This window comes from Anser cygnoides, chromosome 5 (assembly GCF_040182565.1).
Source record: "Anser cygnoides isolate HZ-2024a breed goose chromosome 5, Taihu_goose_T2T_genome, whole genome shotgun sequence".
Taxonomy (NCBI): Eukaryota; Metazoa; Chordata; class Aves; order Anseriformes; family Anatidae; genus Anser; species Anser cygnoides.
This window is the reverse complement of record NC_089877.1, coordinates 29,879,437-29,894,449: the sequence shown is the minus strand read 5'-3', so window position 1 is coordinate 29,894,449 and position 15,013 is coordinate 29,879,437. Positions and strand designations below refer to the sequence as shown.

The following is a 15,013-nucleotide window of genomic DNA, read 5'->3' as shown; positions in this document are numbered from 1 at the left end:
AAGAGCATCTTGTATTTTTACATCAGCATCTGCTAGCGGCTTTTGTTTCACTAGCAAGTCACACTACAGCGATTTTAGATAAGTATGGTTCTATCCATCTGAACACTGGCATGAGATTTAACAAGATTATCTCTTCTCACTTGATCCTAATTGTTTGCCTTAGGAAATACATGGATATGCATGAACATCAGTCTGCCATCTACTAAGAGCTCAAGTGCTTGGCTTAGTTTGTGGTAATCCCTAGGTTTGCTTTCTAATAAATACTAACCAAAGAGTCAAGCCAAAGATAACACCCTATTTTGTCCTCTTAATCTGAGGTGACCTCATCATGTCTAACAGCAGTCTTCTGGCACCTCCTGAATAAGTGCTTGGATTCCCCACAGTTTCGTGAAAGGTGAAGATGAGGAAAGAAGTGAAAGTCATCTTTAGCTTTTGCTCTGACATGCTGCATTTCACCATCGCACTGAAAAGTTGTTTAAATCTCTACACCTAAGAAGTGTTTATCGAAGTTGAACAAACCAAAGGGAAGCATGTCAAGTGGAAAATGTAGGTGCAGTTTTACTTGGTGTACTTGCCTCAGTGATTTCCAAAGAAAAGCATTATTTCCTGAAGTTGGACTCACCTTTGCCGGAGGGGCAGCTCCAGACAGGGCTCAACAAGATCTACTAAGTTCTGAACTGTCCTCCCGCTCTCCTTGCCATGCCTGAACAGAGGCACACAGAGTACACATCTTGGAGGGTGTGGACGTGAGTTTGTCAAAAGTTTGGATGAGGAAAAAGCTAGTCAGAAAGCTTGTGTAAGTAGCTGTTCTTGAGAGGTGACGCTAGCAGTGAGCTGGCTGACTTGGAAGTAGTTTTGATCAAGAGTCCCCAGTTGAAGTCAGATGTGGATGTCTTCTGATCATGAAAAGCAGTAATAAGCTAACAGTTGCATGGGACACCCGAGAAAGTATGAAGTTTTGCAGGAAGAACAGTTACTCTGATACAATACCTACCCTTTCTTTAACATAGGGAAAAAGATACGCCTTTGAAACTCAGTATTCTCTTCCCATAGCAAAGAACTGCTGACAGCTGAAAAATAATTTCTATTTAGGACTGTCATTCACTTGACAGCACAAGTGTTTGTGGTTTTTCAAGTTTCAAGCAAAATCAAATCCTTCTCTTTTAAACTGCATGGGATTTTCCTGCTGAAATCTTCCCATCTATTCTGGGGCTCCTGGGGGAAGTCCCTGGGTTACGTGAAGCAATTGTGTATGCTTTTTTTGTTGTTTTTAGTTTGCTTTCATGCCAGCAGAACTAGAAGCAATTTTTGGAGACATTTAGGTAAATTCTTTGAGTTCCAACAGGAAACTAAGAAAAAATAGTTTACTTGTGACGCTCACCAACTATTCAAGCTAGATCAGCATCACAAATTTTTCAAATCAAAATACATTTCTCAAACAACCGGGTCAATTCCAGAGATATTGATGGGCCGGTTTTAAGAACGCACATGGAAATTTACTGTGTCAAGAGTAGCAGATTGTTTTCTTCCCACTCAGTTCCGATTTCAGCACCAAAATATGGTTTTCTAGAAAACGTGCTGAGCTTTTCCTGAAGTTAACTCTACAAGTAAAATTCAATTTGGAAGTTGGGACTTACATTTTTTCCTATTACTTTCATGCAAGAATCACAGCAGGATAGCTTCATCCTCCTAGGATAAGAGCCCCTTTATTCATCTGCTCTGGTCTGTAACGTCTGTCAGTGTTTTAACAGCTATTGTGTGTAGCTTTGTCCTGTGGTTGCTTTTACATCCAGACTAGAAATTTTCAAACTGCTCACTGCAGTATGCTGATGAGCAACAGCTAGCTTCAGTTCCAATACTACTGCCAAAGTGCTTCAGGTAGCACCTTGGTTAAGAAATACGCAACTTCTTTCTGTTCCCATTCCAGCTTGTTTGGAACTCCTTCAGGTATCCATGTTTCACATTAAAAATCCTGAAATAGAGATTGTCCTTAGCTCTCAATGAGACAAAGACAAAAGCAGCAACAGTTTACACCCATTGCTTCCAACTTCCCATCCTCTTCACCCTCAAGAGGCACCTATACTAGTGACATCATGGCAAAAACAATTAATTATTTGATGCTCCATCAGACACCTTAAAAATAATCCTGACTTTCAGGGTGTACACAACTGGTAGATTATAGACTGATAGAACTGTAAAGTTCAAGAGAGAGTTCCTACAGTTAGATTTCAACAACTTTGCAAGTTTTAAGAAAGTGACAGGTCAAGTCTAGCAGAATACTTTTTCTCCTGCCCACACACTGGTTGCTTCAGGGGAACCAAAGAAAGGACAAAACCTGGCAGCTATGGAAAACTAAAGTCTTCAGCTGCCACAGCCAGCAACACCTAGACTGCTTTGGAACCAACTGGCCTGCCTCAATGTAAAAGCTCAATCATTTAAAAAAAGAAAGCCACCACCACGTAGTATAACAAAGCACTCTGAGTTCACTGTGAAGAGAATGCTTAGTTCTCTGGAAGTCCCTGAAGATGAGCATACAAAAACAAACTTGGGCTGATGTGCTTCCCGAGAATGAGTTTACCCATCATTACAGCTCTGCTCATTTTGAATATCAGTCTTCTATGGACTTCTACCTTAGATGTATTTTACTATGTAAGATGTATTTTACAGTAAGTCTGAGAAACGCACATATTAAAATCTGCCTTTCCATTAAAAGTTTGGAGCAGGTTATCTGCTGGCATTCCAGACAAACACAATTTTAAAAAGCTACTTTTGTACATAGCTCATCAACTATTGCAACGCTTGCCCACTCACTCTTAAGAGTAGAGAAGTAAGCCAGAGGCAAAACTCCAAGCAAAATCCCATGAGTTACCATCCCGTATGGTAACTATACTTAAATCAGAAGTAGCCACTTGGCGCAGACAGAACCCCCCTTTACCTGGTCAGTATCCACAAACACCAATTCACGTAATATCTTCCACTTGGAAGTCACACACCCAGGAGCTTCTGGCTTTTTAGTTCTCTACTTGCACCTCATTCCACCAAGTATTTGTTTAAGCCTATGTGTGGACTACAATGTAAATCTGCTTCAAAGACATGGGAAGGGAAATGGCTTGATGTACAAACTAGAGTAGGCTCTTTAATCTTCATGCTTTTCAAGGGAGTCTATGCTGCAACAAAAGATTATCAACCTATCTGCTTGTGACTAGTATCTGTGTCTAGTAAACAGAGAAGCAAGATCTAAAGATAGTGTACATCTGAATGTCTTCTCTAGGCATATATCCCTGTTGTACATTAAAAGGATACCACTAACCTTACCAGGTGTTCTCACCTGAATATGCTTTCTTATCTACTCGATTCCTGCTTCACTCCCCCTCCATACCAGCCATGCTGTGCTTCTGCAGCTCAAGGAACAGACATGAGTCCTCTCAGTTTTCATGGCTGCTGTAGAACATATGACAGTTACCTTTATGTTGAGATTGTGTTGGATGGTTTAAAGTTGCTGGAGTGTCGAACCCTAAAGCACTAGAGTTAAAACTGAAGGATAAGATCTCATATTTAACCAAAGAAAAACAGTTCTTAACCAAGTATGCTGAACTCCACAGAAGTATACAACATGCACTACACCATGCCTCATAACAAGCGCAAATGTAGCAGCTTGGCTGGTGGACTTCTCATGAAAAGACAGAGCATGGCTTCCTTGTGCAATTTAAGTGATTGATCTCAGTCATGGAACATAGAAGAGAACAGGGATGGATAACATTTTCCACATTCCTTCTAGTCTGTGACCCAGCTAGTGGTAACTGGGGACTGGTAGCCAAGAGAAACTCTGAAACCAAATCTGCCCACTAAGTGTTTGGAAGTCCTCCCCATTTAAGGATCAGCACTTCCCTCTGGATAGGATTCCAACTGTCATTAACTAGACCAGTGGCCAAGAAAAACCTCAGGAAAGAAAGCTATTTCGTCTGTCCTACTTCCCCATCTTCCTTATTCCTTTGTGCCTTCCCCTTCCACTTCCTATGATACTTCCAAACTCACCCTTTTCGTTTTAACACCCCTCCACTCCCAGCTTTAATCAAATGCCTCATGTTGCAGACCAGCAGGCTTCTTCCCCTCTGAAAGGTAAGGGGAAGTGACATTCATTGCCATGAGTCTCTGAACACGGAAAGCTTACGTCAGGCCAATGCTCTTCCAGCAGCAAATCGAATTTTAACTTTAGAGCTAATATGCTGCCATGTAGCCTACTCAGCCAGTCTCAATGGTCTCAGTCTAACCTACACACAGGAAGACTGATGAATGCCAACAGACTGCTTCTTTCTCCCTAGCTAAAGTCAAGATGTTTGGGGAAAAGGCAACCCAATTTACAGAACAATGGCACATGGCTTTGGTTTGTACTAATGAACAGTGCAGTACTCTGTTGTGCTTACCCACGTAAGTACTGCCCTGCTCACATTCATCCATGTTCTTCATCCAGAGGCCGTAGCTGCTCCGTAGAACTCCAGCTCCAGCCCAGGTGATCACTCAGTCAGGACACCAATGGCAGAGCAAATTATCTGCCTACACTTACCAGTTCCTGCATGGCTTCCTCCACAGCTTCCTCCACCTGCATGGAAGAGTCTGCCAGCAGCACTGGTGCGTTGCTTGTCTAGGCTTTGCTGCCAGACTCTACTTGACAAACACCCAAGCCAACCTTTAATGGTATAGCCTCTGTTCCTTCAGTAACTAGTATTTCCCTATCTCTAGCCACAGGTGCTTCCCCTCAAGGTCCAAGTTTGCCCTCATTTCACACCTACCCCTCACTTCCCCACTGCACAGCTACGTGCTGCTCCAGGTGAGAACACCTGTCAGTGGGCTCTCAAAAGCAGCTGGCTCAGCCATGAGGCAGTGGGAGGCAAAAACACACAAATCCAGCAGACAAGCACGTCCTCCCAAGCAGGCTACAGATGGGAGACCACCAGGGAAGAGACTGACAGCGCAAAGAGCTCCAGGCTTATGGAGGCTTCGACACCCCCTGCTCTGGAGACAGAAGCACCACTGCCTCTGAGGAGCTGCCATGGGGGACATCAAGCTGAGGCCCATCCCTCCTAGCTGCCCCTGGCAATCTTGGTCTTCACAACATCCAGTCAGGTGCAGACCAACACTAAGGCTACCCTGGAAGGCACATGCAGACTACAGCAAATCGCTTCACACACCAAAGCTGGTTTCCTCCATCTTACCCCTCCTTACCTCTTAGGGACGTGCTTGCAGTGTGTAAGGCTCATGCCCAGCTAGCACAGGCCTCCCTCAGAGCACTTTGTGTAGGGGAGCACAAGAGCATTTGTTTGTTGTTTCCATTGTGGAACAGGCAGCATTTATGAATGCCTCTATGCAAGGCAACGTTTCCCTCAAATGAGGGGATGATTCTTCTCAAATGCTCATGAATATAACCACCACCATCTACAGTGTTACTGAGGGATCTAAGCTGTATCAGGAGCCTACTGTGCTAAGGAAAGAGCAACCCCTGACAGGAGTCACGAGCCCAATTTCAAGGCAAGGTCTGGTCCTGAGGGAGCTGACTTGGGTTGACTGCTCTCAGACTAAAGAGCTGCCCATAGCCCACACAAGGCCATGCAAAAAAAGGACTCCTTTGTACAGCAGGTGGTTATTTCCACTGCTTTGAGTGGAAGCTTCACTCTGGTGTGACTAGTTATGCCTTCCTTCAGTTTCTCTCCTACAGCTATGAGGCCTTGCAGAAAAGAAGGCAGAGCTGATTCTCACACAGCCACCACCAGAAGGGCCTCAGTGCCAGAACACACTGGCAGTGAAAGCCACGGCATGCAGAAGGCTTCGCATACAAGCTGCTGACCTCAAACACCAACTGCTAGTGTGAGCCTGTCAGAAGAGGGAGACAGTTCCATACACTGTCATCCCAGATCCCAGTAATTTCTCTGTGCAGGCAAACATTTCACACCAACACCACACGTTACCCAGAAAGCTCCAGCACAGAAGTGATTCAGTTACAGCAATGGTAGCCTTGTAGCGTTTGGGCACAAACCTAGTGAATGGAAAAGCTTCTCACAAACAAGCATAGAAGACTTACAATCCTACCAGTTCAGTGACAGTAAAGATGTAGTCTAACAAGAAAGAAAGCTTCACAGCTCAAGGTGTAAGTTACACCTTTTGCTTCTCTGCCTGAACTTCACTTGAGAACAAAGCAGTGAGCCATCAGCAGTGCACATTAAACTTGGGGCAACTCTGCTGTACTGCTAGGTCCCTGGACATTGTGTCACCAGAGAGACTGTGTGGAAGCCACCAGTGAGGCTCCCAAAAGGAAGCCCTCATGTTTTCACACAGGCAGCTAAGTCCTACAGCCAGTGCAGCAGCCCTCAGACCTGAGGGCTTAGCTTCAGTTTCACCTGTACTGCCTCAGTGTTCAGCCTTTAATGTCAGCGTAAAGTTTATTGTATAACACTTAACTGTATTGTCAGATATATGAGTCTCAGAAGAACTGGGGATTCAGCAGCCAAGTAGGAGATAAATGGGTTTTTGTTTGTTTGTTGTTTTTTTTCCCGACAAAGTGATGTCGCAATTAGTTTTAGATGGCAGGATAAGAACATCTAAGATATTTAAACATCAGTATTAATATTACAGCACTACTGTACCACTGAAATGAAGTTTACAGTCATCTTACCAATTGCTTCAGGCCATCTAGAAATAAAAGCAGCCAAGAAAGCATCTGCTCTGCACTGATGGTTGTGAAGATTACCTTAGCACATGACTAGCGTTAGAAACTTGAAAACTTGTCCAAGAGGTTATCATTGCAGATGTTCCAGAGCTACAGAGCTTGCTACCAGTGCCAGCAGAAGTACACAAGCAGTTTCTTTCTCTGTACCAAGTCTCTTGCTGGCCAGAAATCTTTCATTAGGAGCAGAGGTAATTAACATGAGTGAAATATTCTTAAAGCCAACTCAGAAGCTCAGGCAGTTAAAACACACTAAGACTACACAGAACAAATTGTATCCTACAGTGCTTTCTTGGTTAGAACAGGACTCACTGTTCTAATAGTAACATATTGTAATGTAATTTTTAATACTTCTCCACACATGAATCCTGTTCCTCAACACAGCTGCATAATTTATGAAAAAGCACATCAGATCAGCTTCTCTGGTAGTTTGCAAGGAATTTAGCTATTTAACATTAAAGACCCAAGTACAAACAAGGACAGGAAGAAAAAACATTGCTATAGCTCCATACATAATTACAATTCCTACTTAGGCAAGAAAAACTACCACCCAACCAAAACAGAGTATCTATAACCAAAAGCTATGCATCATAGACAACAAATCTGTCCTGCTAGGGGACACTTCTCTAGGCACTTGCCTTTGGGTACTTATTCCTTCATTAAAATGGAAATCCCTCCAACAGTAAGAATATCTGAAACATTAAAATGCTTCAGCTGTTACGTAATAGCTTGACCCTTGCAATGCAATGATGTAAGCTCAAACCAAGCACCCTAATTCAGTTATTGAAAACCCATTCTAAGTTTCATTCTTTTGTTTTAGATCTCCTTTATACATAGCTCTTTGCTTTGTATTTTTATTGTATGTCCTTCTCTCATTTCTTCCTACCATGGTGGAAAACATTCTCCGTAGGTTTAGTAGAGCATACCTAAAGACACCTGCTGTGCAAAGCCCTAATGGCGGTACTGTAGTGAGAAGACAACACAATACAGGCTCCTCAGCACAAGCTGCCATGCTACTTACTCCTCCAGAGGGAATGGCAATGCTGCAAGAGCCTTTTCAGCACTTTTTACTGAGGTCCTTATGTGGGGTTTTAACTAGAAACCAGCTGCAGCAGGGAGTTTGCATTGTTCTGTGCCACTCCAGCTAATGCTTTGGAACCTGTTGGATCCTTCACTGTTTTATTGCCTACTACCTTCCCTTTACAGCAGCACTAAACTTGAAGGTTTCCCCCTACCTCCAACCAGCATTCCTTTCAAGGAGGGATATGGCACGTTTCCATGCATGAAACTAGGACGAAAATTTAGTGAGTGCCCTCGCTTCCCATTTCTTAGTCCTGTTCAGTCACTGGGGATACAGAATTTGAATTTGTCTGCCACAAATTCTACCCTGTTCCTAGGACAGCTTTTGACTGCTGCAGGCATGTTATACTTCTGCAAGCACCCACTATTTTCCTGTTCTAGTTTTCTTGGTGTTTTTTTTTTTTTTTTTTTAAGCCACTAATGGAGCACATTCATGATGGTCAGGAATTGGCCACAAAAAGCAAGGGACATACAGGAAACGTAGCTCTGCCTTTCTGTATAGAAAGATATCTTTCTGAACTAGAAAGATAGAGGACAATTCATTGTCCAGATGGAGGAAAATAGGGCTTAGCGGCACAACCTATTTCATCTGCCATGAGAGAGCACTGCTCAAATTCATCACACAGTAGCAGATGCAAGAGCCAGCCCAGTCAAGCTCCTCGTCTTTGCAAGTCAAGCTGTGGGGTCAAGGAGGAGAAATGGCAAGACTTGTCACACAATTCCAGATTTCATGCCAGCAGAGAGAAAGAGGCATGAAGGAGGGAATATGAATAGAAAGTCAAGCCTGATTATCTTTTTCCACATGGGAACATTCTTCAGACAGGCATTTTCCAAATGTAGTCAGCTGATCACTTGCACTGTGCTCTTCAGACCTGCAAGAGTACAAATGATCAAGCAATCCCATAACAGAGCAGACAATTTCTTCAAGTCTGTCAAGTGAGGAAGAAAAATCATAATAGCCCTGGACTTTCAAGTTATTTCTAGGACACCCAAGACATTAGACTTACTGTGGAGTTTTACTTGGAACAGTTATTAACTGTCAGTGGGCACAGCAGACATACAAAAGTCAGATGTTGCCCATAGGTCACTGATACTTGCCAAGCCCAAATGCTTCATGTCACTGCTCACCGTTTCACTGTAGGAAGAAACATCAAGCTTTGTACAACTTTTGAGAGCCAGAAGTACCTCAGCAGTCCAGTGGATACCACCTGCTCTTGTAATTTACCATGATATCCACACAATCATCTCACTTCATTGGAAAGTTTGATCCTGCATTGGCACAAGAAATACAGATCTACCCATTCTCTGTGCTGCCCTTAAATGTTCATCATTTTCTGCAAGTCATAATTCTGTACTTATGCATTCAGTGACACTGCTGGCTGCCTAGGTTAGCAGCAACACTGCTATAGTAAGAGGGAAACGCAAAAGAGAAAGATCAAGAACTTGTTTCAAGCATTATTGCTGCTCATTTAAACTCATTGAGAAGGGCTGGTTCAAAACTACTGTTTGCCTTTAAAAGCATTCAAACTTGCACACATTGTAGTTCTAGGGCTTACCGTACAGAAGAGAAAGAGTACGTATCACACCTAGCAACTGAATGCCTACAGGATTAGTCCCCAGAACTACCACACTGACCTCACAGGTCAGGGAGGGTTCCTGAAGGGAAAATAGTCTTGATCACAAGTCCACATGAGAAACAGTGATGTAACGTGGTAGGCATCATAAAAAAAAAAAAACTAGGAATAATTAAGAATTTTCTTGCTCGAAGTATGACATCTTTACGCTAGTAACAGCCTTACTGGCAATGTCTAATCACTAGCAGAGATGAAGCTCGGGGGCTATCAACATGATTGCAAATGAGTAGGCCAAGTTCTCCATCTTTGTGTGCACATAGGCAAGACACTTAGTGGGTGAGAAGAGAGGCTTCACCTGTGAAACATCCTGGAAGTCCACGGCCTCCCACTAAAAAGCTTATAAAGTAAAACATCAAGGCAGATCCTTGTACAGAACTGTAGGCATTGGTGCTCAATTCAGCTGACGTTCTCCTCAGTTATGAAGGGGATAATACCAAAGTTGGTTCACTGATTTCAAGCAGTAAGTAAATCAGTAGCCCCTTGTATTTGTTTCTCCACTCTCCTGAAGCAGTTCCCATTCCAAAGATGACACAACACAGGGACCAATTAAACTGCCTTGTAAAGTACAGTGTATGAAAGTGGCCTATATGGAAACTGTTTGATAGACAGGCTCATTGTGCAATTACGCACTGCCAATAGGACTTTTCATTTTGTTCTTTGTTTCAACTGCTCCTCATTAAAGCATTTAGATACCGGTGCTTATTCAGGGCCCTAGTCACCTAGCTAGATGCTTAGTTATCACCTCAAAGCTCCTCTCAATACAGCACCACTCCAACTTTGAGCTTTAGGCTCTGTATCAGGTCATACAGATAGATGCATAAGCACCCTTACGGTTCCCCATCCTCCAGAACGGGTCCCCAAGGATTTATGGCACACACTAGATCTAATTTGCCACTTTCTAATAGCTGCTTGTTACACATCTGGCCATAAAAGAGGCTGCATGGTGCAGCTGAACACAGGGACACCAGCGCAGCCACAGCTCTGAGAAGCGTTTAATAGCCATCATGGTCAAATAGCAGCTCTATTTAAAAGCTAGACCATTGCACCCCAGTCCCTTATTGTTATATTCTGGCTGAGTCGGGATTCCGAAGGCTCCTGATCTTGCCTAACCACGGTTGAAGCTAATTAAGCACTACATTTCATAACGTCCAGACCGATGGGACAAGAACGCATGCGGTCAGCCCGTCCAACACGCCTGCGGAGATCGAGCTTTCCCACTTACCCAGGACCACGTCCCTGCGGCAGTACTGCCTGCGGAGCAGCCACCGGCCTGCTGCCCCGTGCCCGAGGGCTCTCCTGCGGGCGGATGTCCGTGGCGGTGCTGCACTGGGAGGACCATATTTAGAAGAGATGCTGGGCTCCCCCAGGAGCACGGGAACAGCCCGCTAAGTGAAACGAGCGGCCCCGGCAAGCGTCAGGCATCGTCACATCAAAAAAGCACGGAGCCAGCCTCCCGCAGGGAGCAGCCCGGGCCGGAGGCACCTCGCCGTACTGCGGGCACCCCGTTAACCCCCCCCCCCCCCGGGGAGCGCGGACCCAGCCCCATCGCCACGCCGGGCACAAAACGAGCGGTGCGGGAGCGCGGAGCCCGCCCGAGCCCTTCCGCGCCCAGCCCCGGGGGGCTCGCACCGGCGGCGGGGCGGCCCCGGCGGGGAGCGGGGCTCACTTACCCGGGGCCCCGCGGCTCGGTGCCCGCCGCCCTGGGGCAGATGCGCCGGCAGCAGCAGCAGCGCCAGCAGCAGCGGGCGAGCCCCGGCGCTGCGCCAGGCCGCGGGCAGCAGCGGCGGCGACGGCATCGTCCCCTCGGCGGCGGCGGCGGCGGGGTGGCAGCAACGGGACGGGGACGACGGCGGGGCTCGGCGGGCGGCTGCGTGCGGGCCGGCGGGGCTCGGCTGCGCCCCTCCCGCGGCGGCAGGTTCCCCGCCTCGGCCATGGGGATGCCCGTTATAAAGCCGCGGCCCGGCGGGGCGGGGCCGGCCCGCACGCCCCGCGCCGCGCACCCATGGCAGCGCAGCCGCCGCGGGACCGGGCCAATGGCGGGGCGGCGGCGGAGCCCCCCCGCGCCCCGCCCCGCGGCCGGCCGTGAGGCGGGCGCCGCAGGTTGGCGGCCGGGGACGGGCCCCGAGCTCCGGGCGGCGGGGGGCGGCACCTGAGGGGCCGGCCCGCAGCCCCGCGGTGACAGCTGAGGGGCGGCCGGGCCCCGGGAGGGCTCCCCCGCCGCCCGGAGATCGGGGGGACCCGCTGCGGGTCTCCCTCGGGACATCCAGCCCGTGTGGGACCGCTGTGTGGGAAGCCGCCCGCGCCTGGAGACCCCGGGCTGTGGAGGCAGAGAGCAGTGCCAAGCCTCTGCCCACCTGCCGGCTGCCCTGGGGACCCTCGTTTTGATGGGTCTGGTTGCAGGGCAGAGACCCTGCGCTTCACAAAGTGATACTCATTGCAGCGCACATCATCACTGTGCACACAACAACGGCAATAACCTTCGGAGGGACATTTCTCGTGCTCGTGCAGAAAAACACGCGACAGGCAGTTTCTTCATACAGCATATTTGGCTTTCTGCACTCAATGGCCTTACGAGAGCCAATATTCACACTTGTAAAAATTCCCTAGAGTGTATCCGCTAGGTATGGGGAGGGGCTGCTACGCCCACATGGAGAACCTTGTTACACAGCAGAAGTCATATAATTCTGGCATCTTATCAGAGCAAAGCAGGGTGTTTAGCTATAGCGGTTGCTTTCATCTTTCTTTTCTTCTCTCTCTCTTTTTTTTAAGTATTTATTTTAAAATGCCAGTATGTAACATTTTGTCATTAGCCTAGGCAGTATGAGCCGTTTGTTACTCACACGGAGCTCTGCCAGTATTCATTATTCTTGGCTTGCAGATCTCTCCGGAGCTCCAAACCCGGCAACCCATACAAGCCTACTGATATACCTTAGCCCTAACCCTCACCACTCTCTGCTATCCCGGTCCTAAACTTTGCCAGCTCTTCTTCAGCATGGCCTGCGGTATCCTCTGATTTTCCATTTCAAAGTCTCTCTGATCTACACCTGAACTGCTGCCATTCCACATGATATGAGCACAGACCTTGAGGGGAGGCGGGGAGGGAGAGCTGGAAAATCTATATATGAGTGTCCTTGTATACATCAGGATCGCCTCTGCTGAGGTTGGACAAGTTATACCAGTGCACACCTGGCACCTGCAGAAAGAGAGGCAGAATCTAGCTCACTTTTGTTGAGGTGGGGATCCGACCACCAAAGTACCACATCACCTTGGAGTTAAGTCTTGATGAAATTCCAGTCCGGATAACAATATCTCACTTGTCTACAATCCCCTCTCCAATTTCATGGGGAGTTTTTTGCATCTGATCTACTTCATGTGATGCCTTCATGTGTTCTTTAACATTTGCACTTTAAGCGTGGCTGTATCCCTTTGGTATATTTTCCACAGATAAACCCATGGATACCAGGACCTCTCTGCTAAATAAACGCTCATTACCTCCATGAAAAAATATATTTTTTTCCTGTTCCCTAACAGAGAGTACCAGCTATGCCAGAAGCCTACACTTCAATGCCTACGTGGCCTTGACACCAGCAGCATCTTAACACCAAGCAGAAGTCCCAGAGAGGGTCAGAAATCCTCAGTAGCTGAACGCTTTGACTACTTTATGGCCAAAGCTGTTTATAACCACAAGCATGTACCACTCCACCCTTGAACAATATTTCCATGGCCAGCTATTTCTCTGTAAGGACATCTACTTTCTTTGCGAAAAGTAATGGCATTAGTGTGATAACTGGGCCAGAGGAGACTCCACAGCCTGGCCACACAACCATTAAATCTTGCTCAGATGCACTGAGCCCAAAAACCATCAGAAGGACATTCAGTTACATGGTAGAGACACCAGCAGAGAGAATAATTCTCTGTGTTCAGTGGTGAATCACATTCACCGCTGAAAATTCATGCCTAACTCTTCAGCTAAGCGGGTGCTCCCTTTGGTATAGGTGCACTTTACTGGTGTGTTGTGTTCAAAGAAAAATCTCATTAAGCAAACTGCCCATACAAAGTTTTGTGCCCCTGCATTGCCCATTAATTTTCTCCAGATTCCTGGCAAGCAGGCTGTGCCTGTCTTGGGCACCAGTGGCACCGCCGAGATGCTGATGAGCCAAGAGGAGGCTAGTGTCCGAGCGCAAGAGGAACTGGTGCCTCACCTTCTCCCTTGAGCTCTTCTGTAAATCCCTGCCATCCCTCGGAGGCTGCGGTGCCAAACGCTGCGCTGGCACAGTGCCACTTTCAGTCGATGGTGTCTCACCAGCAAAGAACTTGCCCAGGGTGATTAACCGAAAACTACAAAGAGAGAGGGGCACAGAACTAGAAGCGAAGTTGTTCTTCATGTCCAGGCACTCATACGCCAGGCCCGGCGTTTGGATGCTTCCGAGCGAGATGTAAGCCCAGCAGTAATGAATTCAGCTATGCAATGCTGCTGGAGGTAGCACTGAAGCTAGTATCGTCGGGGCTTGTTGTGTGCAGCAGATACAGCCTACAGCTTGCACCTCTGGAGACTTACCCCAACATGTGCCTATAGGTGTTGATGATTAATATCTTGTTGCCATGGTGCGCGCATAGCACGTGCACCACCGCGAATCCATGGCACACGGCGTATGTATTGGTGGTCTTGACAACTGTTCAGGGAGAACCGTTTGATTGCCGTGATTATTTGCCTTTGCTTCTACTTGTCTTGTCCTCGGACAAGTTTCAGGAGATTGCTGTCCTGTTTTGAACAGTATTGGCATCCACAACAGAACTGTCACGGGATCTGCCTGCCGCTGCTTCCATCAGAGAAGTTTAGCTCCTACAGGTTTAGCAGAAATTGTTACTCACACTTGCAATAAAGAATAATTCACTGCCTCCAAATATGAGCTGATTGCTTTTATAGACCAAATTAATGCTACTGGTTCTTTCTCAAGTCAGTGGATGTTACAATCACTCCGGCAGCAGGCCTAGATTTAGTTCCCTTTTTTGTCACAAAAGGAGTAAAGAGGAATATGGCTGATTTGCTGTGAGCTTGATTTGTTGTTAACTGTAACCTGATGCAGAATTTAGAGCTATCTTCTTGTACTTTATGCGTGTTTAATAGTTTGAATAATAACAATCAGAGTTGTCCATTCCTGTCAGGCCTTGATTGCTGAGAACCCACAGCAGTGAAAGAGCCTTTCCTACTATGCTGACACCTCCAAATCTCCATCCAAAAGTGAGTTCAGGGCAGCCCAGAATAAAGACTGAAGAACCACACTTGAGCACGCTCATGACCCTGTGCAGACTGGAATAGCAGCCACAGGAGAAGAGTCTGTGCAGTCACCCCAAACTGAAGCAGAACATCATTTCCCCAGCTTGGGGGATAGTGGGGAAAACTGAATTTGACCCTTAGGTCAAATAAGGCTGGAAATCGAAAGTCCCTGGATTTGAAAGGACTCAAGTCACAGCACATGGCAATGTCACGGTGCCATCCCACTGTCAGCACAGTTGCTGCCATGGGCAAAGTGTTCACGCTATTTAAAGATGTAGAGGCACACCGCTATTAGCATGTCTT

General features: G+C 46.8%; 1 protein-coding gene across 5 annotated transcripts in view; it reads right to left on the bottom strand.

Annotated features, from left to right (window-relative positions):
* Positions 1-11,372, bottom strand: part of SMOC1 (SPARC related modular calcium binding 1) — a 127,208-nt gene extending 115,836 nt beyond the window's left edge. For 2 of the 5 annotated variants that reach the window (XM_066997741.1, XM_066997744.1), the window contains exon 1: positions 11,103-11,372. In XM_066997741.1, coding sequence (XP_066853842.1) covers positions 11,103-11,228 — 126 coding nt within the window. In that variant the 5' untranslated portion in view covers positions 11,229-11,372. The remainder of the gene's footprint in view (positions 1-11,102) is intronic. The other 3 variants (XM_066997743.1, XM_066997740.1, XM_066997742.1) reach the window with 3 other exon arrangements.
* Between the last annotated feature and the right edge of the window lie 3,641 nt (positions 11,373-15,013).